Raw genomic sequence first — 27,539 nt, forward strand, 5'->3', positions numbered from 1 at the left:
TTCACAATCACACACTCTTGACAGCTGTGACTTGCAGAATAATTGTTACGAGATTAGATAAACTTGTTTATTGTTCCATGTTTATGTACTTTAAAACGTGTTCTCTTTTAAATTCATAAAAACATATTAGATTGCCTTTTATTTCACTATATCCATGTTGTTCTAAATTTATAAACGGTTTTAAGAACTATTTTGTTTGGGCGTATTTAAACACTGCATGTATATTCTGGCTATGTCATTCGGGGAAAAACATTTGTCCCCCTTTTTTAAAGGTTTGTGTTAAAGGTGATTTATCGTGTTTAATAAACAAAGTAACAGGATAAATAGAATACTAGGTTAGTGCCATGGATGGAGGAAGTTTATCTGGCTCGGCTGCAGAATTTATCGGGTTCGCCTTCGGCTCACCCGATAAATTCCTCCGCCTTGCCAGATTAACTTCCTCCATCCACGGCACTAACCTAGTATTATATATATATATGGTACCAATAGCTCCCTTGCCTAGCGCTTGGCATTGAAAGGGTAGTACTGCGAGAATGGTGAAGTCACTACTGGTTCAACGCAGGAATGTTGTATCCAATTAAGGAATGTATTGCGGGATTGATGTCATTATAGGGGTATGAACGCAGTTGGAGTGGTTAAAGTGTGTGGAAGGACTCCAGGCGTACTTTGACCAGTCCAATTGCATTCATATCACCAATAATGACATCAATCCAGCAATTCATTACTTATATTTACACCAATAGTTCATTATTTTATTCAAGAAATGTTAAAAAAAATACTTCTTTCCATTTAAGAAAAACAGTACCATAAATGACTGCATCTTTCTTACAAACAGTAATAAGCTTTTGACATCTTTTCCTGAAGTTGATTTCAGGCTGAGGCTGGCTCTTCAGAGAATTAAATGTGGTAGTTTGTTTACATTTATTTAGAAAGGTATGTAACTTGTAACTCAATTGAGTTACAACGACAGTTGAAGATCGGGATACGGGGTGTCGAAAAACGTTAATTATTTTAAAGTTTTATTTTTGCAATTTAAATTAATAATACTTAAAATAATTATTATTCAATATTATTTTGTATAAAACAAAAACTAAACATGCATCATGTCGAGCTGTGCACTGTCGAAATATTTTTTGTCAATGGTGTGAAAACCTCGCACTGCCTTAAGCAGTTTAAAATACCAATTGTACAAAATGTCTTGTTTTTTTGCACTTTGCCATGTTCTTTATACTTTGCTGAAGGTTTTAAGAACAAACACATACAACATAAGACTTTTGCTCTACAAAATTTCTTCATTCTTGACATTTACGATACACTTTCAGAAATCCTTTCAGTGCCATCCATTTACAGATTGTCACAAACAGTAAACAATTCGTTATGTATTATAACATGAAACAAAAAAACATATTTTGCTTGTATTTAATATTGCATGGTTGACAATAACCATCGCCATTTTCATGACAAATAAAATTTTGTCACTGTAAACAAACATGGTGGGCAATTATGGTAGATGATTTTAACATTGTTTCATTGCGTCCTATAACCCATAACATGGATTAAAAGTGTTTTTCTCAAGTTTTACACAGATTTTTTGCCTGCGTCTCATATTCACTAGCATCTTATAATCAGTCATTTACGGTAATCCTTTCTCACCCATTCTGTAAAAAGAACGACCCAACCATAACCTGAAACAGTTTATCAAATGACTTTACAATAACACAGGTAAAGATCAACCAATTAAAATCACTTTTAAATGTAAATTTTAAACACTAATGGCAACAATACATATATGTTGATTTATTTTTACGGGACCTGCTGACACAATACAAACAATATATTATGAGATGATTCGCGATCCGAACATATCCTAAGATGTTTTGTTCATCGGATGATAACCACAATTGCCAAAAAGTGGTTCATTTAAGGAATGGAAGTTGAGGTGTAAATATTGTATTATAGCGTTTTTTGGAGCAAGTTGGAGAACCTATGAAGTCTCTTCGCACAGAGGTATGATGCAGCATCCTGATCTCTTATAATTCACTCTGTTTCTTCAAGTCTTATATTTGGGTTTGACTGGGAACCTGTACAGTCACTTCTATCTCATGTTACTTATGGCATTTAAACACAATTAGCGTCACTCCGGGGTCAAACCATAATGCAGCCAATAGGCGCTGGCAGACCTTGATTAACCTAAATAAAAAACAAACCTTACACTGTTTAACAGGTTTTAAAAAAATAACCATTTTGTTTTCCATGAGCTGGAAGAATTTGAGTTTGAGTTAAATTTGTCATGTTTATTACATTTCAGGTACATGTACAACTGGACGAGTTCCCACAAGCCCGACACCTGTTGAAGAAAGCTGACAAAGTGAGACTGCCCGGTCAGCCTCCAGAACACGAATATATTATCAAGCTGTATAAAGCAGGTAAATAAATAAAGGATATTTTGAGGGGTATTCTATTTAAACATATAACCCCCAGGGGGAAGGAGGGAGGCACTTCTGAATTCCCCCCCCCCCTCCCCTTAAAAGAAAGGTACCTTGGGCCCATTTGCATAAAGCTGTTACACAACATTTAGGGTTTAAGTCAGGAAAGGACCAGGTGCTGCCATAAAAGGACAGGGTGTTAAGGGTAAAAAGGGCACATTTAATTTGGCAATAATGAACTTGAACACAATGAATTTGACAGAAAGTGTTAGAAACTGTGTTTAAATGAAGAAATATTAGGTTTCAACTTCCAGATTATTTTAAGTTTTAAACTATACAAAAGAAATATTTGACAATCTTGACTATATAATTCTATGAAGGGTACCTATGCTGGTCTCCATGAGGGCAGAAGGGTGCTACTGAAAAAGGACAGGGTGCACCACCCTTCAATAAGCCTTTTGCAGAAATCCTACAACCTTTGTCGTAAATTATGTTGAGTCATATTTCCTTTTTTGCCCTCATCTCTGGAGTAAGAGGCAGACACAGTGGAGCGTTTAAGTTAAGGCTTTTAGTCGTAACTTCAATTATCTTAAATATATATAAACATCACAATTTGAAAATATGACACAAATCTTGTTTCAATGAATGACTAAAATCAACTTAGATCTTCATTGAAATTGCCCCCAGATCTATACAACTAGATCACTGAAATGTTATTTTATCTGCCCATTGCAGTGAAGGTTTATGAAGAGAGCAAGCGTGGTTTGGCTTCCACCAGGGAGACGGACCACAGTGCCAGGATTCCCCTGTATGAGAAGCTGGCTGACAAAGCTGTTGACATGGGGCTCCTGAAACCGGCACTGAAGTTTTACCAGAAACAGGTAGTTGTTAAGCATTATTATTCCATGTCAGAACATCAGCAATGTTATCAGATACATGGGAAAACATCAGAATATGTCTGAAATGTATGCAGTTCTAATATGGAAAACAACAACTAGTTTACTGTGTATATGTACATTGTGTACACCAGGTCCAGTATCTTAAATACCAGGTCCAGTATCTTGAACACCAGGTCAAGTATCTTGTACACTAGGTCCAGTATCTTGTTCACATGGTCCAGTATCTTGTACATGAGGTTCAGTATCTTGGACACCAGGTCCAGTATCTTGCACACCAGGTTCAGTATCTTGCCCACCAGGTTCAGTATCTTGTGCACCAGGTCCAGTATCTTGCACACCAGGTCCAGTATCTTGCACACCAGGTTCAGTATCTTGTGCACCAGGTCCAGTATCTTGTGCACCAGGTCCAGTATCTTAACATTTCAGCAGAGGAACATTTCTAATGTTTGTTAAAGCTCTGGTCCTAAGGCTAAATTTCTTGTTTCTGAATCCTACTACAAAAACATGCTAGATCTTGGTACATATATTACAGCTGTCCCACAGTATGGATGCAGGTGTTGGAAAGAGAGAGCTGATACCTATTCATGTGTCCCTTGCCCAGACATATGCAGACGACCGGAAGTATGACAAGGCCGTTGTGCATTTTCAACATGAAATACAGTGTCGAGATGGCTCTGAGCACGAACAGGTTAACAGATATTTTTGCTTTTCCATTGTTGTTGTTTTCCAGGAAAGAAATTGTGCTTTTATTTTAGCCTTGGTGTCTTTGGTAAAGTACTGGTCAAGTAAGATGTACCTTACTACTTGTGTTATAAAGTCCATACTTTCATGTCAAAATCCATATTTCAAGAAGCTAGTGCAGTCAGCATGGTGTGTACATTTTTTTAGATATGTCGTAGCTGGTTGAACATCGCTGTGAACCAGGAGAATGGTGGGGTCACAAACAAGGTCATACAGACATCCTATGTGAATGCCTACAATGCTGCAAAAAAGGCCGGACATAGAAAACTTCAGGTAACACCTTTATTTAGGCCAAACATAGGAAACATGATGTTTAATGAATATAAAGTGTTTTTTAAAACCTTAAGATGCCTTCATATAGAAATTGTGGCAGTTATGCTAAAATTGCTAAAACAAGACATATTTCTGGGAGACTGAAAATGTTTTATCTCTACTATGCATATATCCTGAATTCATATTAAGTTTTGCCATTCATTTATTCATTTATCATTGTCATAAAAGACATGTTGTATTGAACCACTGGATGGTTGAATAAAATTAAAATATCAAATGTTCCAATAATGAATAAATACAAAACCTACTTCACATCAACCTCCAAAGTCAAGTCCCTGGTGTCCCTGCCTGGCTTTTAACCTCCATGGACAGAAAATTTCTAGCTCAGAGTTGCTGCTAATAATCATGGATCTCCTAGTCATAGAAGCTTGTCATTGTTACCTGGAAATGACAGCTTGTGTTCCATTGGAGTTGACTGGGTAGCTTGAAATAATAATCCCATGAACATTTCTACCCTCAAATTTGACTCTGGCTGTCGTATCTGAGCTGTTAAAGCTGCACTTTGAGAAGCAAGCCATTTGGCAAACAGAGACAAAGTTGTCATTAGTCCAGAGCAGGTATGGCTTCCCACATGAGGAAAAGCATTCAAAATCGGAAATTATTTGAGAGTCTTAACATTTCAACTCCTAGGTTAGGTCTCTGGTAGCCCTGTCAGAGCTGTTAAAGCTGAATGGCGACAAGAAAGGTTGGGAGCAGACGGAGACGAAGTTGTCGTACATTCGGGACAAGTATGGGATCTCCGAGTCAGACGCGGAGGAGGAAAGTCAGGCCATGGAGGACGATGATGATGGTGGAGTAGATGAGGAGGAGGTTATGTCTGACTTGACTGATTCTGGTAAGCTCACATATTGGCCGTTATTATACCTGTTAGGTGATGGCTAGAATATTTATTACTTTTAGTTAAATGCACATTGTAGGAGGATCATTATGTGAATGTTGGCCAATGACAGCGACTCATGATAGCTCAAGATACATTGTTGTCAATAAGAATCAATTGCCGGCCAAAATTGATGGTTGAAATGGCGATTGGTTTGGTTCAAATTTCGCAAAAATAAGTGAATTTGAAGTAAGCTGATCTGTTACTTTACTCTTTGAGACGGTCCAACCGAAACTTATTGAGAACCCAGAGGCCATTCTTTTCAATGTGATAGTTTTGTTTCTTTGTTCTTTTATTGTTGATTTTAGCCTGCCATAGTACTGCAATCATATTGACCTCATTGGCCTTTATAGTAATCACAGAAATTTAGATCCTAGTTATACCTTGAATCCTCCCTATTAATAAGTAAGTTCTTCATTTCAAACCTGGGGCCATATTCAATATAATTCTTTGCCTTATCCTTAGTCATGCCTGTCAGAGTGATTCCATTCATCTTATTGGTCAATTAATTTAACAGGCCAATCAAAACACTCAGCTTTTACTCTTAAAGGAATTGCCACTTAGTTCATTAGGGCTTGAATTCTGCTGACTTGCAGATGGCACTTTTCAGGTCATTGCATACAAAATTGGCCTCTAAAATAATTTCTGATGGTGGGGCATAACTGTTCCTGTAATTTTCCACTGATTGATAGATTTATTTTATTTTTAACTAAAAGCACTGTTAAAATTTCATGTCATTGCTTTGGTACGGAAGCACTAATGTAGTACTATCAAATTATGCTTTGCCTTAACAACTTGTCGCTTGTGTACAGTATATAATGTTCATATATTTTTACAGAGGAGGAGGATGAAGAGGAAGAAAAAAATGTCCGGGTCGTGAGACGTCCAGGAAACAGGAAGGCTCATATCTTTGTGGTAAACTCACTCACTTTATATTATTCCTAAATCCATTAAAAGTCTTCACATATCCATCGATTGTCTGTGAAATGTTTAGGTTTTGTATTTGTATGGTTTATAAAAAGAATTAAACCCCTTAAAAGATGGTAGGTGTTACCGTTAAAAAAAAAATTAACATCATTGCATGGGTTTTTCCTCTTTTATAGGCCTAATTTATAATGTAATGCTATGTTTTGTTATTTATTTTTTTATTTAAACACATTCATGTTTATATTGATATTAGAAAATGATCATCAGATTACTGAATATTAACACATTTCAGCGTAACCAGTTGGGAGAGACCCCTTTACACAAAGCTTGCATCAAAGGCAGTCTGAGGGAAGTCCAACAGTTAATTGCAAGGGTAAGCTTGATGTGAATGACTGTGAAACATGTTATTACAATCCCATGCTTATAATGCTCATTTTCTTGACACAAAAGCGAAATTGTGGTCTTTTTTTTATTGAATTTTGTGAGTAACTAGTCAGGCTTGGTGACTGCCAAACTCACATTGGAGTTGAAACCGTGAAACTTCAGTTAGAACTAAGTCTTCTAATGGGACAACATTTAAAAATTTGTTGATGATATAATATTGTTACTATATTCATATGGAATTAGGACTCTCTTGTGCTGAGCCCTGGTATTGTAAAATTTAACTACTTTATTTATAAAAAAAATGTGCCTAGGGCCACCCACTCAACCCCCAGGACAACAATGGCTGGACTCCGCTACATGAGGCCTGCAACCATGGCTTCATAGACATTGTTCAGGCGCTGGTGGAGAGCGGAGCGGACATGAACAATCGAGGGGGTCAGGGATGTAATGGGTTGACCCCTCTCATGGATGCCTCCAGCAATGGACACAGGGAGATCATGGCACTGTTGATTAAACATGGAGCTAATGTGATTGCCAAGGATGATAGGGTGAGCTGGGTCTTTAATAGTTATTTTATGTTTTCGGTGTGACTATATTGAATTGAGTAAAATTGTACTAGTTTTCAAAAGAATTATATAAGCAGTCAGGGAGTGTGTTTGTTTCTTAACTGGTGCTATTATGATTGTAACACTTTGCAATGTATAATGTATACATGTATGTATGTATGTATGTTCATTTCTCTGCAGCCATATTACATGTTAATATAGGAATATTCCACCTACTTTCCATTTCCAATCCATGAACTTTGCCTAATCAGGCGGGGTATATACAAATTTGCTTGTTGAATTTGAATTACAAACTGTTTAGAATAATAACTTTGAATTGTGAACTGTTTGAATGGGTCAATTTGAATCGTAAACTGATTACATTCATAAATTTGAACTATAAACTGTTTACATTGTTAAATTTGAATTCTGAACTGATTACATTCATAAATTTAAATTCTGAACTGTTTACATTGATTAAATGTAAACTTTCGTATTAAAGTATGTTAACTATTAACTATGATATTGTACTCAGGGTCAGACAGCTTTATCGTACTTCGAGGAGTACCTGGACTCTGCAGAGGAAAGAGGGGATGTTCAAAACCTCAACCTGCTTGAAACTCTGCGGGAGAAGATGCCTGAACACAGGGGTAGACTTTCATAACCCGTTTAAATGTCTTTCTTCCATTAACTTTATGCAAAAAAGATTTAGAAGTTTGATCAGAGCTCTTGCATTTTGTAAGGAATTGACTGTATGGTAACCTTGATACCAATATGCCCATAATATTAGTGAGACAAAATTAAAGAACATTTGCTTTTGTTTGTGGGACAAATTATCCTCTCATTGGTTCAACTGTATTTATCTGAGGCAATTTCATGTTTGTTCAGTTTATATATCACTGATTTGATGGCAATCTTGCAGAACATCATAATCATACATTTCATTACTTATTTGATTTACATACTAGTTTAAAACTCTGTTGCTTCACATAGGAAGTGGTCAGGCGGACATTTTCCTGTTTATTTGATAGATCTATTGTCCTGTTTTACTAGGAGGTAGTCGCCATGCGGACATCCTCACTCAAAAGCTTACAAGCGCTCTGATACCCAGCTCTCCTGAATCCAACCAGAAGCGGGCCTGGAGGAAATCGGGTACCAGAAAACCCCAGGGGTCATGGAGAGGAAGAGTGGAGACAGACTCCGATAGTGATAGCTCCATAGGATTCTCACAGAAAAGGTTCATGGCTTTAACGAAAGATGATTTTTACTTTAATATTAATACATTCAGTACAAATACATGTATATGAAGCTGCTATGCTCTTAACAAAGTATGTCTTTCTTTTCAATGTAAGATATATGGGATATTGAGTCCAGACATACACTTAGATTGTAACCTATATCGCCAGGCATTTGAATCGCCCATCAGCCTTTAAAATATAAGTACCATGCTTAATCATAAAGAACTGCTGTTGTGAGACTATATAATTACAGATATGACGTCATAATTTGATTCCTGCCTGATGAAAATATGTTAAACCCAAGTCAGTTAGAACTTATAAATATGTATAATCTTAATATAAACTAAGAAAGGCTCGCTAGTTTGCTTGCTTTGCCCCTCTTAAACCATTTAAAGATATTACATGCATTCTAACTAGAACATAAAGGATGAATATGTTTAAAAAAAAATACAGGAACACTCAAAGGACATCATTGTCTGATGTTGATGATTCTGAGAGCACTCGAGCAAGCCTCTCCGATGACCAGGATCATGGTGGGGCAGAGGCTTACATGAATGCCATTTCAACAGTAGGCAGGTCTGCCAAGCGATCATCACAACATACACAGAAGGTATTTTGACTTTGAATTGTCTTCTGTGATCATTCGTAATGGAGTTGTTTCAAACTTTGTTATTTACTAAAAACCATAAAATACATATGTAAGTTTGGAACCTTAATCGGTCCGGACCTGGCGACAACCCTCCCCCCCAAAAAAGACCCCCATTAAACCATCATAACCGATTTAGATAGTATTTGATAATAACTCAATTTTAAATAAGATTCTCAAAACGCTGCGAATCGTTAATTGCGGCCAGCAGGAAGCGGTCAGGCGCCAAAAAGTGAAACTGTATTGTGATTTATTTGCTTAATGCTTCTTCTGTGGATCAACATTCAACTGATAATCTTTAATAAACAAATATATCTATATTCATAATCAATGCTTCTAGCTTTAAGTCTGATATAGTTAACAAATTTTTCATTATATTTTATTAAAATGATGTAAGCGGCACTCTCAGCTAAGAGACTCTAGTTAATCATTGGTCTGATGGTAATGAGGACACTTTTATTGGGGGTAATTTTGAATGTGTGAATGACACAAGAAGGATTGTGTATTATAATTTCTAAAAAATTTACTGACTCAGTCTCTTAGGGCCGACATTGTAAAAAAATGAATAATTTTCTGGCCGATTTTTTTTACACTTTGTAACTGAAATCAGTCTAGCTTGGTCAAAATCGGTCCAGTCCGGCAAATTGCCAGGTTTTAGAAGCCCTGCCAGTTAATTTTAAAAAGTATTGAGTAATATTGGATTTTTTTATTGTACAAACTGAAAATTTGGGTATTTTGTACATTTTTTTCAAGGAAACATTTCCAATTCTTCATGTTTTCTAAATGACCATGTAAAGAATGATTAATCAGCTAATTTTGATGCTCTTATTTCAAATATAACCTGAAACAACTTCAAAACTTTTTTATCTAAAACCTTGTATATCATTTATGTTGGTGTTGGTATGTTGATGTATAGAGATGTATGTGCAATTAAGCATGACTGAAAAAAAGTCATGGTATTGTAATAGTATTTGTGTTGTTGTTACAACCATTCAATATATTCCATGGAAAGTTGGTTCACATGTTGCTAGACGCTTACATAAGTACAGCAAGAACAGTAATTCATTTATTCAATGTTAAGTTATGCCTCTTCTGTTTTGAACAAATAGATAAGTGTGTTCACTCCTTTGCGCTCTTGTTCAATCATTTGGGTCAATACATTTCATGATTCTACATTTTTGCCCTAGCATTTAGAACTTTGTTAATGTTAACAGCGCGATTAACTACAAGGTGATGTGTTCATCTATAATATTTAAATAATAAAACAAGTACAGCTAAAAAAGTTGTCTCAAATCTCCTCAGAAATACTGAAACTCATAAACGTATCAGTAAATTTCCAGAACAATACGGATTTGGAAATTAACATTGATGATGTAATAAGTTGTTAACTTGAACAAAATTCTGTACAATCATTCCTATGTATTCATTTCAGTCGTCAATTGGCAAGAAGGATAACAGAGCTTTGTTAGACGAGGATGATGTTGTAATGGACGACTGGTTAGAAGATGATCTGGGCCCTTCGAAACCAGTCCGCAGAAAAAATGTTGACTGCTTGGGTCTTCTGTCTTCGGACGGGACGAGGAAAAGAAATAGGTCCAGTCCAAATAGTTCAGCAAAAACATTGGATAGAAGTGGGCAATCTTCTAGTCAGAAAAAGAGAATACGAATTGAGGACAGTGATAGTGAAAGTAGTGAGGATGAGGCAGGGACAGCTGAACAGTTGGCAAATGTTGATAATGGTAAAACTGATATGGATGTAAGTGACGATGATATAAATGTCACGCTCACTAATATAGACAATGAAATTCCAATGATGTTTGAGGACTTTGACGATTTTATAATAGTGGAATCACAAAACATTCCACCAGAGCCACCGAAAACTAGTTTCCCTACTGCTGGTTGCAGCACTAGTTATAGTAAAAATAAGGTTTTGTCAAGGAAAAACAATTCCTCACAAAAACAGTGTAAACTCACAGATTATGGGCTAGTCAATCTCGGAACACAAGAACAAAGCAGCCGATTACATTCAACCCAAGGAAATTATAATCTCATTCCTAGTACAGTGTCACAAGCCCCTGTGTCTAATTCTATAGCAGTAAGCAACATATCTAGACCCGGTCTCGGAAATGTTTTAAGAATCAAAGTTCAAGTAGAGGACACAGTTTTAATGATTCCAGTTGTTGATCCGGATTGTTCACGAACATTTGCTTGGCTGGCCGAGGAGGTGGCCTCTCGTTATAAACAGATGGTTGGGGTCAGGTTGAAACTCTCTCTCGGGAAGGAGGGGGCACGTTTTGCGCCCACAGATCTGGTTAGTCTCATGCTGGAAAATAATGACAAGGTTGGTAGAATCCATTTATTTTCATTATCAGTCATTTTTTACTGGTGTTTTTTCCTTCCTTTTTGTGAATGTGGCCTGGACTTGCAAAAATAGCAAAAACCAAATTCTGAAAAAGTCTGGTGTTTAAAAAATTGATTAAAGATGTGCTAGAAATGGGGTTTATATCCTGCAAATTCTGTGCTAAAATACCCTTATTGAAAGAAATTTACTTCATTCATGGTCAAAACAATGGAATAAATGAATGCAAATAAAATTAAAATTCTGATTTGTAACCCTTTTGATAAAGCTAATCTCTACTTGTAAAAGGCATCATGTAAAGTAAGTTGCATGTGTGAGGCTAGGTTGAAATGATGAATTTTCATCAGTACAAGAGAATTTCATAACTTTATAACTCTTATAGACAATGTACATTGTTTTTTAGCTGGAGAGTTATTTGGAGAGTCGAGACCAGCAGCCACCCATGGCAGACACGTACAGAGAGGCTTGCAAGGTGCAGCAAGTTGGTAAGTTGTAAGCATGACATGTTTTGTGTGCAGACAAATTGTGTTGTTTGCTTTTAAATATGGATAAGTATGTTCTTGCCGGTGCTGATTCTGATTTTGAAAATAGATCAACGAAATTTAGCTCAAAAATGTATTTGACATGAAAAGTTGTTACTGTACTTTGTGGTACAAATCTGGGAGTATGATTTCTAATAATTGGTCCCAGTACATATTAATAAAAGATGAGGATTTATCATAGCTTTGGTGTTTATCTCAGCATCAACTTTGTCATGGCAATATCTCAAATAATATCGAAGACACAAGCATGAAACCTGGTGTAATGTTCACTATTATAATATGCACATATGTCTAGCTAAATCTTGAACACCATATTGTGTGTTTCAATGTTCTACCAGAACATCCAGAGCCTGCAGGGCTCCAGTGAGGTGCTATATTTTGTATATAAACCACATTTTTTCTATTGCCATGTTGTGTTTCAGTGTTTTACCAGAATATCCACAACTTGCTGGGCTCCAGTGATGTTCCAGGCAAAGTTAAGCTCTCCAATCTGGCTCTCGGTGCCTCCAGAATACAGCCAGTCCTCAGAGCCATACAGCACCATACAACTCTTCGCGAACTCTTCCTCTCTGGTACAGTCTTTTATGGCATTTGTGATTGATTTTTTGGAGTTTTTAATGATGTCTTCTTTGTAGTAAGTTTATGTTTTTTTTCTTTTAGCTTGATTGTGACAGTAGTTGATAGCTCACGGATCCTTTTAGTCTGTTTGATGAGTAGAAATGAGTCCATTTTGAGAGGCCATGAAAAAATTCCCCTGGTGGGATTTAACCCATAACTTTTAAAGATGTTAGACACCAGATGACACAATTACAGGAAAAAAAGAAAGTTGTCAAAAACTTCCATAAATCTATTGCATTGCTAATGACACATGTACCTCCAATTTGAGTTTTCTGGGTTTGTCTACCACGTAAATACCAGTAAATTAAAATAGCATCGGTATATGTATCTCTGTACAAATCATGTAACTTTCACATGCTAAATGTGCACACTATGAACTTGGAAACCATTACGCACTATTTTTAAACAGGTAGACTCCGCTTAGACAGGGACAATAATGTGATGTATTATTGGCCTCATACTATTGACAATTCTAGGCTTGTTTTGATGAAATACGATATTTGTCAAATTGGTACAATCTCTTGTCTAGTCCCTTTAATATGAGGGGCAGACAACTATACCACTAGACCACTCTATCCCGTGTGGGTTTGAACCCACAACCTCTAGTGTATATTTATACCATTAGACCAAATCTGGATTAACTGCAGTCAGTGATGTTGTAATTTAGGAGTAGTGCATGTTGTAAAAAAAATAGCATTGTACCAGTATTTCAAAGACATAAATTATGAAACTGAAGAATTTCAATGGTATTGATAGAAATCGGTAAGTCCCAGGTAGTTGTTTCCCTTGTCCTTACAAATAACAACTGCACGTCTACATACAATAACTGAACTGGTTTTTTTTACAGAAAATGGGCCTCTGAGGTGGAGCATAGCTAATGCTTTGTAAAGTACTGTTCACAGTTCCAGACTTGGCTGCGCTGCACCTCATGTAACAACATCAACTATATGTAATCACATATTAAGCCATGATTAAATTCAGGTAACCGTCTTGGTGACGAGGGCTTAGGAAACCTGTGTAAAATCCTGTCCACCATCCCCAATCTGACCTTGCTTAGCCTCACGTGTAACGACATCACCCCAGAGGGCCTCCAACTGATGACTGCAGCTGCCACTGCTGAAAACTCCAAGGCGCTCCAGGTTTGTTGTTTGCAAGTTACAATCAACTTAAAAGCATTACTGTTAGTAAATGTGTGTTATCAATTGTTGTAAATGTTTTAAGCTGCACTCTCACAAATTGATTGTTTAAACAATTATTTTTTTTGTCTTGGAATGAGCCAATTTTTGTGTAAATGTCTGGAATCCAGTGATAAAAGACTGCTGACAAAATAGCAGATCACATTTCATATTTACGTTTGAAAATTGGTGTTTAATGGCTAAAAGAGCTAAATAAAATGAAATTTTCAGCAGTTTACCAAACAATTGAGATCTGTTTTAATATGAGTCATCTAACATGTATATGACTGAATTGAAGGCACTGATGCCAAAATGAGCTGATTCTAAGACAAAAAAACAACAACAAAAAGGTCAAAACTGTCAATTTGTGAGAGTGCAGCTTTAAGAAAGTACTTTAAATAGATTTTTTATTTCATGTAGAATCTTTTTCGCTTTTACCTCTGAACTATTCTATTAAAAAAATCTTTGAATCTTAAATGTTAATGTACAATGTAAACTGTGATGCTTAAGATCATTCCCTTTTCAATATACAGTGGAACCTCACTAAACCGGATCTCCACAAAACCGGAAGCCTCGGGATACCGGACTTTTTTCAGAGTCTCGGTTTTCCCCTTCTATTTTTAATGTAAAAAAATCCCTACAAAACCAGAACCCAGGAATTCCGGATACCTGACAAAAAATCGAGAAAATGTGTTAGTTGTCAACGTAATTTTACCTCACAAAACCGGACGTTTATTAAATCAAACATGTCAAAATAATTTTGTGTATTAGGAATTCGCGAATCGCGTGTCACTTTGTTTGAAACATTAATTTGTTTGTTGCAGAAAATAAAGAACTAGAAACAGTTATTTAGTGATCATTTTGGAGGGTTGTTTTATCTAAAGATTTCTATGATTGAATCAAATTAGAGCGGTGCGTTAATTAAACTATAAAACATACTAAACAAGCATTAAATTACGCGAGTTGTTTTATTTCAAGACTTGGAAAAAAAGATAATTATAAAAACGCAGAAATGTTTAATTATGCTTATCACTTTTGCAAGTGCTTTAATCATGTCTCAACCTAAACGTCGGAGAATTGAACTGTCCCTAGAGGACAAAAGCCTTTAAAGGTTAACCCATTTAATATTTTGAGTACACTTACTCCGTACATCAAATCCTCACTAAACCGGAATCCTCACTAAACCGGAAATTTTGCCCAGTCCGGACCTTGTCCGGTTTAGTGAGTTTCCACTGTACATGTATTCTCCATCTGTTCATTTCAGAATCTTGGCACCCTGGAGCTGAGCCACAATCTGCTATGTGATGGGAGCCTTGTCCAGGTAGCTGGGTTGATTCGAGCCCTGCCCATCCTACACACTCTGGCTCTTAGCTCTTGTGGGCTCACCGCTGGCTTCTTCCATACCAACAGAATCACACTCACTGAAGCCCTGCATGGTATTGATTACTAATGTTACTAGTACTTTCTTTTTGTTTATACAAATTTCATAAAGTCAACTTGAAAATGTGTATATGTACTTATATTGGGCATATTTATTTCTTTTTTGATTATAACAAAAGCTGATAATTTTGAGAAACCATGAATGAGAGAAAGTACCCCTAGTGGGGATTGAAACGACAACCTCTTGGAATTATTACTTAGAATGGCTCATCTTTCAAAGCTCCTCCATATTTAGTATGTAGTATGGTGCTTCCATTAAGATTTTATACTGAAAGTAAGAACTTCCTTAGAAATTGAGTTGGAAAGGTTTTCACTGACACATGACAGTTTAGTCGATGAAATATAAAGAATGTAACTTGATTGTTTGTATTACTTTTCTGCTAAAAGAAGAAAAAAATCCTCTGCCTAAACTGATTAAGTCTTTGGTTTGGTTAAAGTTAATAGCCAAACTAAGTATTTATTGGTCAATATTTATTAGGGATGGAAACGAATGGCAAAATTGATATTCGAATATTCGGTAATTCTTTCGATCGAATATTCGATTATCAAAATGAATATATTTAAGAATTGTAGTAAACAACTACTATTATTCGCGACAGTTATAGCCTGGGCCTTTGTAATAGCCGGTACACGCGACGGACGCTGATTTTTTTCAAAAATTAGCCTGTGAAATTCCCCATTTACAGAAAAAAATCCAACAAAAAGCAAAATATTCTACACAAACAAAAAAACAAAATTAACTTCAATTCAACAGCATTCATATTTATAAACAAGGCAATGATCGTAAATTCTCAGTTCAATGTTGTGATGCAGCAACAGATGGTTGTTCTGTAGGATGAGCAGCCTCATTCTGGGATTGATCTCTATTAAATATAACTAAGGCAAAACAGAACCTATTCGGAAATTACTTAAATAATGAAACGAAAATAACACTGAATTCTGACACATCTATTGTACAATAATGTTATTAAACAATATTCTATGCTATTCACAGCACCAACGTTATATTGAAACAGTTAAGAGCACATAGCTAGCACATGCCATTCATATTAATACGGGGATTTGAGCTATGTCGCATAGCTTAATTGGCAGCCATGACATCACTTAAGCAGATAATTCCGTATATCCTTTATTGGAATGGTCATTAAATTTTACCGAAAATAATTGAAACTTGTTTGATGTCACTCGTCTTATAGCCAGTTTTCGTATTGTACGTTATAGTCCCCGACAATATGTCCCTTATTAACATGTGACGCGTGTATAGTGTCATCACGTTCACGCCTCTGGCATTAGGGATCAGTCGTTGTAAAAACAAGACCAGTACATTTATACAACAACACAGTTGTTGGCAAAAGGTGTTCTTTTAATCAAACGAAAAACATCGAATATTCGAATACCGATTTTGACATTCGAATATCAAACGTTCGATCGAATATTCGTTTGCATCCCTAATATTTATCAAAACATTATTAATAACCAATCAAAGCATTTAAATGTGCAAACTAGCCTAAAATAATCTGTGGACAACTTATCCATGTTTCATACAATAAGCTTGGCTGTATTATGCTCCCTTCTCGTTACAGGCTCCAAGATCCAGGCACTTGATGTATCCTACAATAGGCTAGGCTGTGTTGGACTGGAGCTGTTTCTCACCTGTCTAAAGCCAACCACAGTGACGTCCCTTGACCTCTCAGCCATCATCGATGACCAACGGTCTTCACAGGTCTACAGGCACCTGTACAACTATGCTACTGAGGTATATAATGGATCTTATGGAAGTTAATCATTTTGCGTTTGTCAGAAGTGAAAAAACTTAGATATTTGATACATATCATCCACTAGAGCTCTGGACACCCAGTTTGTTCAAATCATGCCCTGGTCAGAATTTGCCCTCCCCTTGGGCCAATATTATTCATTTTTAAACACTAACATACATGTAGCTAATAAATTGTGTCAGAAAGCAAATTGCATGAAGATTAGATAGTTGATTGAGTTACTACAACTTAAGGTTCTCTACCAAGTTCAAATTATGATCCAGGGGTCAGGAATGGCCCTGCCCAAGAGTCCTCTCTCAATTCAGCATTGATACCCCCAATAGACTACTGTGCAATGCTTTGTTATGTACTGTGGGAGATTCGTTTAGGAAAATCTCCTAATCATGAATTTATGAGGCAGTTTCATTTGTTCCACAAGGAACCGACGCAGAAATATGCACGGACAGTCATACTAATGTTTTCATGTAGAAAATGTATTCTGCTGAACGTTGGAATTAAACTTGGTTCGCCAGATCACTACAAATTTTAAATAAAATACAGGATTATTGAACAGTGTTTAATTGAAACATGCGCTTTCATTGGAAGAAGAGTTGTCTCCCCTGCCACATGCATATTCATTAAAACAAGATTTTGTTATTCAATTTTCTCATAGTATATATCGTGGATAGTAACAAGAGAAAGTACCGTGGTTGCTGACGATGCTCTGTTGCTCTCAATTATGTTAGCGCCTTAAACTTGAAATCTGAAAAAAATCAACTTTGGTCAACTACCTCGTGGATGATTATCAATATGTATATGAATAACCTATCATATTGATAAAAAAAATCCTCCAAATGTATTAGTCCATGATGAACTAAACCCTATTGTGATCTGTTACAGGATGGCTGTGCTCTCCAGTCTCTGACCATGTGTGACTGTAACCTGGCCATGGAAGATGTGGACTATTTAACAAGGTAATATACATGTATATGCTTGGGAATGGATGCTTTAGATAGGGGAATAAAAATACCAAAGAAGGTACCTGTTGCATTTTAAGGTTATTCATCAATGCACAAAAAAAATACAAAATGTTAAGTTTGAATAGTTGTAAGTTTTCACTGAGAGCTTTTTTTTATAGGCATTATGTTATTTAAGAAACAAATTAATAAAACTGCTTTATAATCATTCTAAAAAAAATGATTATAACCTCTTTTAAATATATGATATGATAGTAGCTCATTATGGTGTTATTAAAAAATGTAATTAATGCAAAAACAATATAATGGTTTATCAATACAAGTCAAACACAGAAATAATCTCGATGTTAATATCTAAAATGAACTGACATATCTTTGCATCCTGATGATGGATGGCTTTCCTTAAATTATATTTTGACAGCTGATTTGTGTTTTAGTATGATTTCACGATTGGGAGTAATGTAAAGCATCAAATAATATGTATTCTTTCTGGCTTTCCTCATCAGGCTCCCAAATTCATAGCAAAAACATTTTGATTATTGCAATAAACACATTTATTATATGCTTTCTGGTGGTTTACAATGATTAATCATTGAAATAAAAATTATATTTCAGTGTTTCAAACAGTAAGAATATCGATTGAATGGATAATAATTGTTTCAATCTAATATCACAATATATCAATATATTCCACCAAGTGAGCACAAAAGATATATATTCTTAGTATTATTTTATTTTAAAAATATATATGTATGTCCATTTTTGTTGAGCCCACATGCGTAGAGTGAGACATAGTTGTCACATTGGCAGTTTGATGTATGTGCTTGCATCAGTCAGTGCGTGCTTGCGGTAGTGTGTCTGTCAGGACTGAACCTTGTCTGAGCTGTATCTTGATCATGCATTACGGGATTTTCTAAAAACTTGCCATGAAGGTTCACAATGATGAGTTGGGGTTTTGGGCACAAGACCCAGGTCTGATACCGTCAAGGTCACCCTTAGAGGTCAAAGGTTGAAATGATCCTTGTCCCGTGCTGTAACTTGACCATGCATGATACGATTTTCAAACTTGCCATGAAGGTTTACCATGATGAAGTGGCATGTTGTGCACAAGACCCAGGCCTGTACCTCAAAAGTCATGGTCAAAGTGATCTTTGTCGGGGCTGTGACTTGACCATGCATTTTAGGGTTTTTAAAAAACTTGCCATGAAGCTTTACCATGAGGAGGTGTTGTGACGCGCACAAAACCCAGGTTTGTACCTCAAATGTGAAGGTCACCCTTCAAGATCAAAGGTTTAAAAGATCCTTGTTCGGGCTGTTTTTTGACCATGCATTACACAATTTTCAAACTTTCCATGAAGGTTCACCATGATGAGGTTGCTTGTTGCACACAAGACCCAGGTCTGAGGGTCAAATGTCAAGGTCATGCTTAAAGGTCAAAAGGTCAATCATTGAAATGATTCTTTTCAGGCTGTATCCTGAACATGAATTATAGGATTTTAATTTGTTTTTGAAGGTTCACCGAAATGAGGAGGAGTGCTGCACACACGACTGTGGTCTTTACCTCAAAGGTCATGCTTAGAGGTTAAAGGTTGAAATATGTCTGTGTCAAAAGCTTTCAACAGCTCGAAATGTCACTTGTTGGTGTCTAGTTGATAATTTTTCAGGTTTAAAATGGTAAAATTGGCTTTATTGTTGCTGTTAATTTTAGTTTTACTTAAATATGGTAATCATTATACTGATTTATTTCAGGTTGCCATTGTTTGCAAAACACTTACAGAAAATCAACCTATCCAACAATCCCAAACTGACCAATCAGATGCTTCAGGATCTTATCCAATCAGGTTGCAGCGAATCTTCAATGCTGGAGGAAGTTGTAATGATAGACACAGGAATTGTGGGTCCATTGTCAGTTGAATTTATTGACATTATAGCAGAAAAGCTAGAAGCTGCTTTACCACTAAGAAGACTCGAGTTTTCATGCAACAGGCTTAAAAAAATTGATACAGACAGTTTGCAACAGATTTGGCAAGATAAATTTGAGGATTATGCTGAAGTGAGCTTTTCAAACAACACTGTGGTTTTATCAGTGAAAGATAGATAATGATAGTGCTTTATGTAAGATTGTTTGTTTTGTGTTATTTGCTGATAATGAAATGCAGGTTGCATGTTTGCTACAGAACAAATTAAAAAAAAAGGTGTTTGAAAAGTTTTCATAAATCGCTCTATTTAAAAATTAAATGTATTTTAAATAAATAAAGGCAATATATATTCTCAAAAATTATGTGTTTATGTCTTTATTTGACAATTTTAGTTTTTCTCCATTTGGTTATTAGCTTAACGTTATCGTTTTTTACTTTAAAAAATACATTTACATATTGATGTCTAGTGTTGGCACTTTTCCCCAAAGGATTGCATTATATCATTAGATGATAGCTTTCCAATACCTCAGTCAAAGTTAAGAGTCCAAGAGATGACCTGTTGCTCTTATGTGAAAACTAAAGGTATATTGCTACACTGGGTATTATATCAATCACAAATCTTAACTATGAGCTTTAAGATTTTTGATTGCAAAGTTCTCACTGTTGTTCATATTTGAGGTCATATATCGACCAACTCGTTACAATGAGAGTATTTGTCGAAATACCAAGATCTAGTTCGATTAAATGATTGGAAAACATTTCAGAATAATGTATTGACAAGACTTTGGTCAAAATGTGTGCTTGTTTAAAAACTTGCCAAACAAATCAGGATCAATAAGTAGATCACTAGGTCATCATTTGAAATAACAATAAAAATGGTTAAACTAAGTCTATACACGCTTCGTCATGATCGATTAATGGTCAGACAATAGATCACGTGGTCAAATGTTTGAAAACCCTTGGTTACATATTTACTCAGTGTTTATAAAACTTTGTCAAAATGTGTGCCATTTTGAAAAATTCAAGTTAATGGGTCGACTAGTCCGCGTCAAACAGTTTACTAGGTCAAATAATCGAAGAACCTATTTAACATTCAAGGTCACATTTTAAATCCAAGTTCATGACACTTGGTCAGAAGGCTTGTCTCTATGATACATGTTTATAGATCAAGTTTACGATGCTCAAGTGAATAGTATAAAAACATATAATTGTCATTAGAAATCGTCCGCATTTATTGTGGACAATGTTGCTGCCATGCCGGCCTCAATGTTATCAAAACATACGTACATAATGATACAAAAAATTAGAAATACATTCGATCGAACGAAGCGCCGTAGTTGATTGTGGCATTGGCCGACCAATTTTAAACTAGAAAAGTGTAAATGGCCTTGGCGTTGAATAAGACGGCGGGAATTGAACAGAAACTTAAGCTGTCGCTTATCTATTTATATTTTTATCAATATTCGGTCATGGAAGACATTCTAAATTTAATAAAGAAATAATAACCATTATAAGAAGAAGCGCAGTTCATCCACCAGTTGCCACACGTATCTACCCGTGTCCTCGATCATATCAACTACTTCCGGTGTCATGCCGCCAGCACGTGCGGCGCGGGCTTCAAATTCCGCTACTTCCTGTCGAGTCATAACGAGATACTCCGCCCAGCGCCGTTTGAGCAGCTCCGCCGCGTACCCGACCAAAACGTTCATCTCGTGCTCGGCTTCCAGGCAGCGCCTCGCCGCTTTCCATTTGTCTCGATCTACCTCTTTACATTCCGCTATGTTTGTGTCGGTCTTTTCGCCACTGACGGACGAGGTACACTTTTTCAACTTTTCTTTGTTTCCGCCGGGTTTCGTAACATCATCGACCCTTGATTCCGACGTCACATCGGATGGATCTATTTTGACACGCCTTTTGTTGATTTTGTAAGGTCGTTTTGTTTTGCGAATTTTTGGTTTAGATTCTTGTGTAATCGTTTCTATTTGATTCGTCTTTGAATCTACCTTTATTGTTGAACTTCTACATTTGTCATCGTTTGTATCGACCCTTTCAGTTGTGTCTGTTTCACATGGTTGTTTTGCGGTCCTCGAATCTGTGGTTGCATTTTTGTCTCCAAGAACTGACAAGCTATCAACCAGTCTCACTCTGTTCAGCTGTGGTGTCGATGTACTTGCTTCTAAGGTCGCTGGCTCTTGAATAGGGGCTAACATTGTCATGTGCAACATTTCTTGAAAAACCATCTGAATGTCTTCTGCATCCAATGAAGAAAAATCGGCTTCATTTTTCGGTCTCCCGCGTGCATTATAGCCGTCAAATTTGAAATCATCGTCTGTCTTCGTAGACTGCAAATTAACTGATGCACTCGGAGTCGGATTTTGTGCTGTGTTTGATGTATAAAAATGATCAAAGTGAATTTGGCTCAAAAGCTTGCTCGCAGAATATTCTGGTAAGAAATTATTAAGATTTTCGCTTGACGTTCCCGATTCTTGATCGAGTTTCTTCAATTCAACCCGCATCTTCAGTACCCTAACGCAACTTAATTGTTCTGCTGAAAAGTCAGAGACGCTTGTTGACGGTGGGACATGACGTTTTAGCGCAAATACTCATTTTAACGTCACAAAGTTTTTGGCGGAAAAAATCACGTTGCTCCTTCATGTAGCTGTATCGTGTAATTGTGTCGTAAATTTTGTTAAGACAGTTATATTCTAGATTTCACGCATGCAAATAGAATAGAACATAGATACACAGAACTCGACCTTCGTGCAATATGAACCTGCCGCAAGCGACTCGAACAGCCTTTCATAACCTTCCCTGTGTATCAAAATTTTACCAAAAGTAAAGCTACTCGCAAAATATAACTTGTGTTTCCCCTCAATTGCCATCTTACACCGAAACTGGGAGGAATAAAGTGTTATGTACACTAGTGGATTTCCCTTTCCGCCCCAAGTTAAACACACAAAACAGTGATAAAAATGTCAAAAGATTTTGGTGTCAATATTGGAGAAAAAATATTAACAGAATCATTGCACCATGTCAGATGTAACCAAAGTGTTTGCTGGGATGACCCACAAACCACCATGACCATATAAAAGTCATATATTTTTCTGTTCTGTGGAAGGGGACGTACATCCAAAGTTGCGCCCCCTTTAACGCTAAATCTTGGCACCGCCGCTGGTTTTTCACTCTAACTGAAACAAACAAGTATCCTCTAAAGTTAACAATAATTGTAAATTCTTGGGTAACCTCCTGGCGATCTAATGTAATGAATCATTGGGTCATCTATGCTGGTAGATAGTTTATAAAAACATTTAAAGGAGGTACCGCAGATTGCCGTAAAATATGCTTGTAAGTATGACGTCATAAGTTTGTCACGTGGCTAGTTGTCAAAACAAGTTTTGGTATGCTGGAAAATTCAAATTTGATTTATATATACAACTAATGTAAATTGTAATTTATTGATACGAAAACGATGCCAAGGTGTTTTCTTTATTCAGCAAGAGATTATAGGACGGGGGAATATTACGGAGGAAAAGGTAAATACTTCTATTTAAGAAATGAAATATCAATAATTTCCGGTTTAATTTCAACAAGTGCCCGTTACCAAAATTATCTTGATTATGAATTTTCAGCATTTCCTTCAGGTAAAGTAACCATTTAGGATTGGGTATTTTTGTTCAGGTTTTTTATATTGACATTTCTTTCACTAAAACTTTTGTATTCATTGTAATGTAGTGTACGGTAACATGCATGTTACAGTAGCCAACTGAAATACCATTTTAGTTTGGTTGGTGGTTACCGGACAAGTCGTCAGGGCGTCCTTCTGGCACTCCGGCTGTTTCCTCGCGTAACTTCTGGCCAATGAGCATGACTATTTTTTCTTAAATATTATTTATAAAATATATCGCAACTGCAACCGTTGGTAACTAATTAGTAAGAAATAAATTTGGATGTGGAAAACGTCAATGAGGTATGATCCATGTCAGTGACGCGACCATAGACTGAACGATAATTCCCTATGATCATTACTTCTGATATTGCAGATCATGACAGCAACGTGATGACGACCCGATCGGGCCTGTCCATCAAGAAAGTGGCCGTAACGATCCGACCCTCGGCCCCACCCCCTTCCGCCCCGCCCCAAGATGATGACGCTACACAGAGAAAACCCAAGGTGTGTAGATCTGTCTGTTCATGTCAGATTTGTGTACGTTGGAAACCTTCGAGAGAATTGCTAACTTAAAAAATAGGAGAATTCTTACGGATTGTTAAAAAGAAGAAAACCAGGTGCTTCTATAAGTTAAAAAGGCGATACCGTTAGCAAATCCAAATCCGAAGCCGCCACTGCCCCCCCCCCCCCTTAAATTGTCCAAGTCAACTTTTCTATTTCAATAAAGAGGAATGAAATACGCCCAAAATGCACCATTTCGAAATTGAAATTGTTAACAAAAATCCAACCCCACCCAACATTTTAACTCAAATGATTTCGGTTATGACGGAGCGGCGCAAGTCAAAAAGGTTTATATAATACGCCTATAGATAAGTAATACCCCCGGTAATGTCAATTCCTAGATGTGTCCCTGGATACTACCCATGTAGCTCGTTTTCAGAAATGTGTCCCTGTAGCACCAGTCGTGTTGCTATTGTTTAACGTATATTTTGTTACATTTTTTTTTTGTTTTATGGTTTTAGGAAGATGAACGTACCGAGAAGCCAGGGTTACGCACGAAAAAGTACAAACCCAAGTCTCTGAGCCATATTTCGTTTGTGACACGCTACTTCCTGTGCGTGCGCGTCCCGGAGTACGATCTGGCCGGCTTTGACGTCCAGAAGCGCTCCCGACTTCCTGGAAACAACCTGCTAGAAAATTATCGCAAGTTTCTCGAAACGTTTGAAAAGGAACACGAAGAGCTCCAAGAAGATAACTACAATGATAGTGAAAATATTTTGAAGTTAGATAACTTTATTTTGTCAGCAGCGGAAAACGTGAATAATAACAAAGTGATTGAAGATCCGATAGATGATCTGACTGTAATGTCTACAGATAGAAGTTCAAACATAAATGAGACTATGAGAGAGGAGGAAAATCAACTTGTTAACTTTTTCAGCAGAAACAGATTGGAAACAGAATACGTCCAGAAATTTAGACCTGTCGTTAGATACGCTTCGCTATTAAACGGACTTACATGTACTGTCACCGAAGGTCCCTTACTTCGGGAAAGTGAGAACAACAATGATGCGACTAATGACAAAATGTCCGACTCTGATGTGGACTCATTTTATGGTTTGGAGGGCGGGTCGCAAAACAGCGGCATTGACAGTGAGGACAACGCGTCCACGTGCAGCGACAGTCTGCTCGGTCGCTGTGATGGTAACGAATTGATATCGAAACCATCACAGTCGTCAGACTCTCGTTGTATTAATTCAAATGCAATTCAAACCTATACAAAGACCGTAAAACTGCGTGACGTCCACTTGAAACTGAACATCATTGACGTGGCGGGTGGACAGCGCGTGATTAAATGCCCGGATTGTGATTTCATCACGACGTCAATAGACATGTACGTGCCCCACCTTCGTGACCACATGAGAAACAAGAACGCTTGCTTCCTCTGTGGTAAACTCTTCAGTCGATCCTGGCTCCTAAAAGGTTAGTGAATTAAAAACCATTAAATTTTTCATTTGGCTGGTTTGTTGAGTATTAAAAGCATCCGATAAAACACTTTATCGGACTCAGCATGCCAAATTACATGTACCATTAAACTTCCGGTGGTACACGATTTCGCCTCTTTCGAAAGATGACGTGGGTAAGAGCACTTGTACTTCAGGGATACGTTACCATACCAGCTTTTAGCTGTGTTCACATATCGCACAAAAATAAATTGATATGCATAAAACTTTACTAGAGCGTAATGAAATTATCAATCATTTTGAATACTTATTTGATTAGACTTAAACGGTTCTATAAATGAAGGTTTCACCTGTTTTTTTATGTGTATAAGATTGTCAATAGCTCATAAGTTGTTTGAAGCGCAATCGAATATTAAACAATTATACTTTTTGCACTATACAAATGTATTTGTATTTATATCTTATTTCAGGGCATATGCGCACGCACACGGGCGAAAAGCCGTTTCCGTGTCCCCATCAGAAGTGTCAGAAGGCATTCGCCGACAAGTCCAACCTGCGTTCCCACCTCCTCACACACTCGGTGAAGGAGAAGAATCACCGGTGTGAGCGGTGTGGCCGCTTCTTCGCCCAGAAGCGCTACCTCCACAAGCACAACCTGGAAGTGTGTCGGGTGGGGCTAGACTCCCCTGCTTCCACCTCTTCCGGATCTGCTACCCCCACCGCTACTTCCACATCTTTCGGGCCCGCAACCCCATCCACCGCAGCCGCCACTTCCTCCCGTACCACCGAGTCTCAGGGCACTTGTACGCTGATATGTTCTGATGTTTGATGGTAGGGACATGTATGTACCTGTGGAAGTTCTTTTATTCAAGACTTATATATTCAAGTGAATTTGGACTAAATGAACGTCAAACAGGCAGTTTGGATCACATGAATATTTTTTAAATGTACAACATACGTAATACATGCACGTTGAAACGGGCTTTACGTGTGTGTCCTAGCTTTTAAGATATCCGGCACACAAACTATTTCTCTGGTGGCTACATTAACAAAAATGTTCAATCTTGATACAGTGGACATTTATATGTATTGGTTTAATTTGACAGGGTTTTGCTTTTTTTATTTCTTCACAAACCTGCTTTACAATTTTGTAAGACCAAAAACATGTTTGTAATGTTATTTTCGATGCAACTTCAACTTGAACATGTTCTTTATCAGCTCCTTTCAAATGATACCAATTTATAAGGTGTCACCAGACATCCAAACTTAACAGACTGAAGTTGTGAATCTGATACCTTAAGAAATTATAGAACTGAGTCAGAATCCTTTTCAATGCAAATACCATTTAAAAATTGTTATGTACATTTATCGGGAGTTTAGGGCATTGTCTAAAAATGCTACGTAAGCGGCAATTATTTTATGTGATGGCAAACCAGCAAAGCAACCAAGGCATTTCGGTACATGTTTATCATAGATTAAATAATCTATACTATTACTTTTTAATTGTAATCAACACACATGGTCAACAAAAACTAAAAATCGGAAAATCGGAATTTGTTTTTTTTAATCTAGGGTCGAACTAAAACTTCTAGGGTCGAGGGGTTCTGTCAGGTAGGGACGGGTTGCCATTCACACCGGTATGTTTTTAGGCGTATCGTAAGTTGAAGTTTTCACTGTTGTTAAGTTTTGTATATCTATGGGAAACAACTATAATTGTAGATTTTGTTTGGGTTTTAAATTAATTATACAATATTCATTATTGTACAATGTAACTTATTATAAAAATATAGTTTCAATGTATGTACGTATTTTAATGTTGTGTTTTTGTATATATTTATATGATTTAGCATGTGCATGGGCTATTGTGATTTTTAAAAAATAAACATTCAAAATTTACGTTGACTTTTTTGCATATTATATTTCGGCCATTTGCCTTTTTCGACCTTTAAAGGTTGTAAAAGTGTTAAACTAGAACTGTATGCAACCTCTATATAAAGAAGAACTTTAAAATAAGGTCTCAAAGCATACATTAAATTAAATAAAACGTATGCCAATGGCTTTTGTATATATATATAATATGAATATCACCACGTGTGGAAGAAATAAAGATA

General features: G+C 36.7%; 1 protein-coding gene across 1 annotated transcript in view; it reads left to right on the forward strand.

Moving 5' to 3' along the window:
- The window catches only part of LOC128242325 (tonsoku-like protein), a 33,102-nt gene extending 12,968 nt beyond the window's left edge, over positions 1 to 20,134 (forward strand). Inside the window, exons 8-26 of the mRNA XM_052959430.1 lie at positions 2,309 to 2,426; positions 3,162 to 3,307; positions 3,858 to 4,013; positions 4,214 to 4,339; positions 5,030 to 5,234; positions 6,115 to 6,191; positions 6,496 to 6,576; positions 6,899 to 7,135; positions 7,668 to 7,782; positions 8,186 to 8,369; positions 8,824 to 8,980; positions 10,449 to 11,357; positions 11,779 to 11,860; positions 12,340 to 12,489; positions 13,517 to 13,674; positions 14,975 to 15,146; positions 16,734 to 16,906; positions 17,805 to 17,878; positions 19,631 to 20,134. Coding sequence (XP_052815390.1) covers positions 2,309 to 2,426; positions 3,162 to 3,307; positions 3,858 to 4,013; positions 4,214 to 4,339; positions 5,030 to 5,234; positions 6,115 to 6,191; positions 6,496 to 6,576; positions 6,899 to 7,135; positions 7,668 to 7,782; positions 8,186 to 8,369; positions 8,824 to 8,980; positions 10,449 to 11,357; positions 11,779 to 11,860; positions 12,340 to 12,489; positions 13,517 to 13,674; positions 14,975 to 15,146; positions 16,734 to 16,906; positions 17,805 to 17,878; positions 19,631 to 19,982 — 3,672 coding nt within the window. The 3' untranslated portion in view covers positions 19,983 to 20,134. The remainder of the gene's footprint in view (positions 1 to 2,308; positions 2,427 to 3,161; positions 3,308 to 3,857; positions 4,014 to 4,213; positions 4,340 to 5,029; positions 5,235 to 6,114; positions 6,192 to 6,495; positions 6,577 to 6,898; positions 7,136 to 7,667; positions 7,783 to 8,185; positions 8,370 to 8,823; positions 8,981 to 10,448; positions 11,358 to 11,778; positions 11,861 to 12,339; positions 12,490 to 13,516; positions 13,675 to 14,974; positions 15,147 to 16,733; positions 16,907 to 17,804; positions 17,879 to 19,630) is intronic.
- Positions 20,135 to 27,539: the final 7,405 nt, after the last annotated feature.

This window comes from Mya arenaria, chromosome 8, assembly GCF_026914265.1.
Source record: "Mya arenaria isolate MELC-2E11 chromosome 8, ASM2691426v1".
Lineage (NCBI taxonomy): Eukaryota > Metazoa > Mollusca > Bivalvia > Myida > Myidae > Mya > Mya arenaria.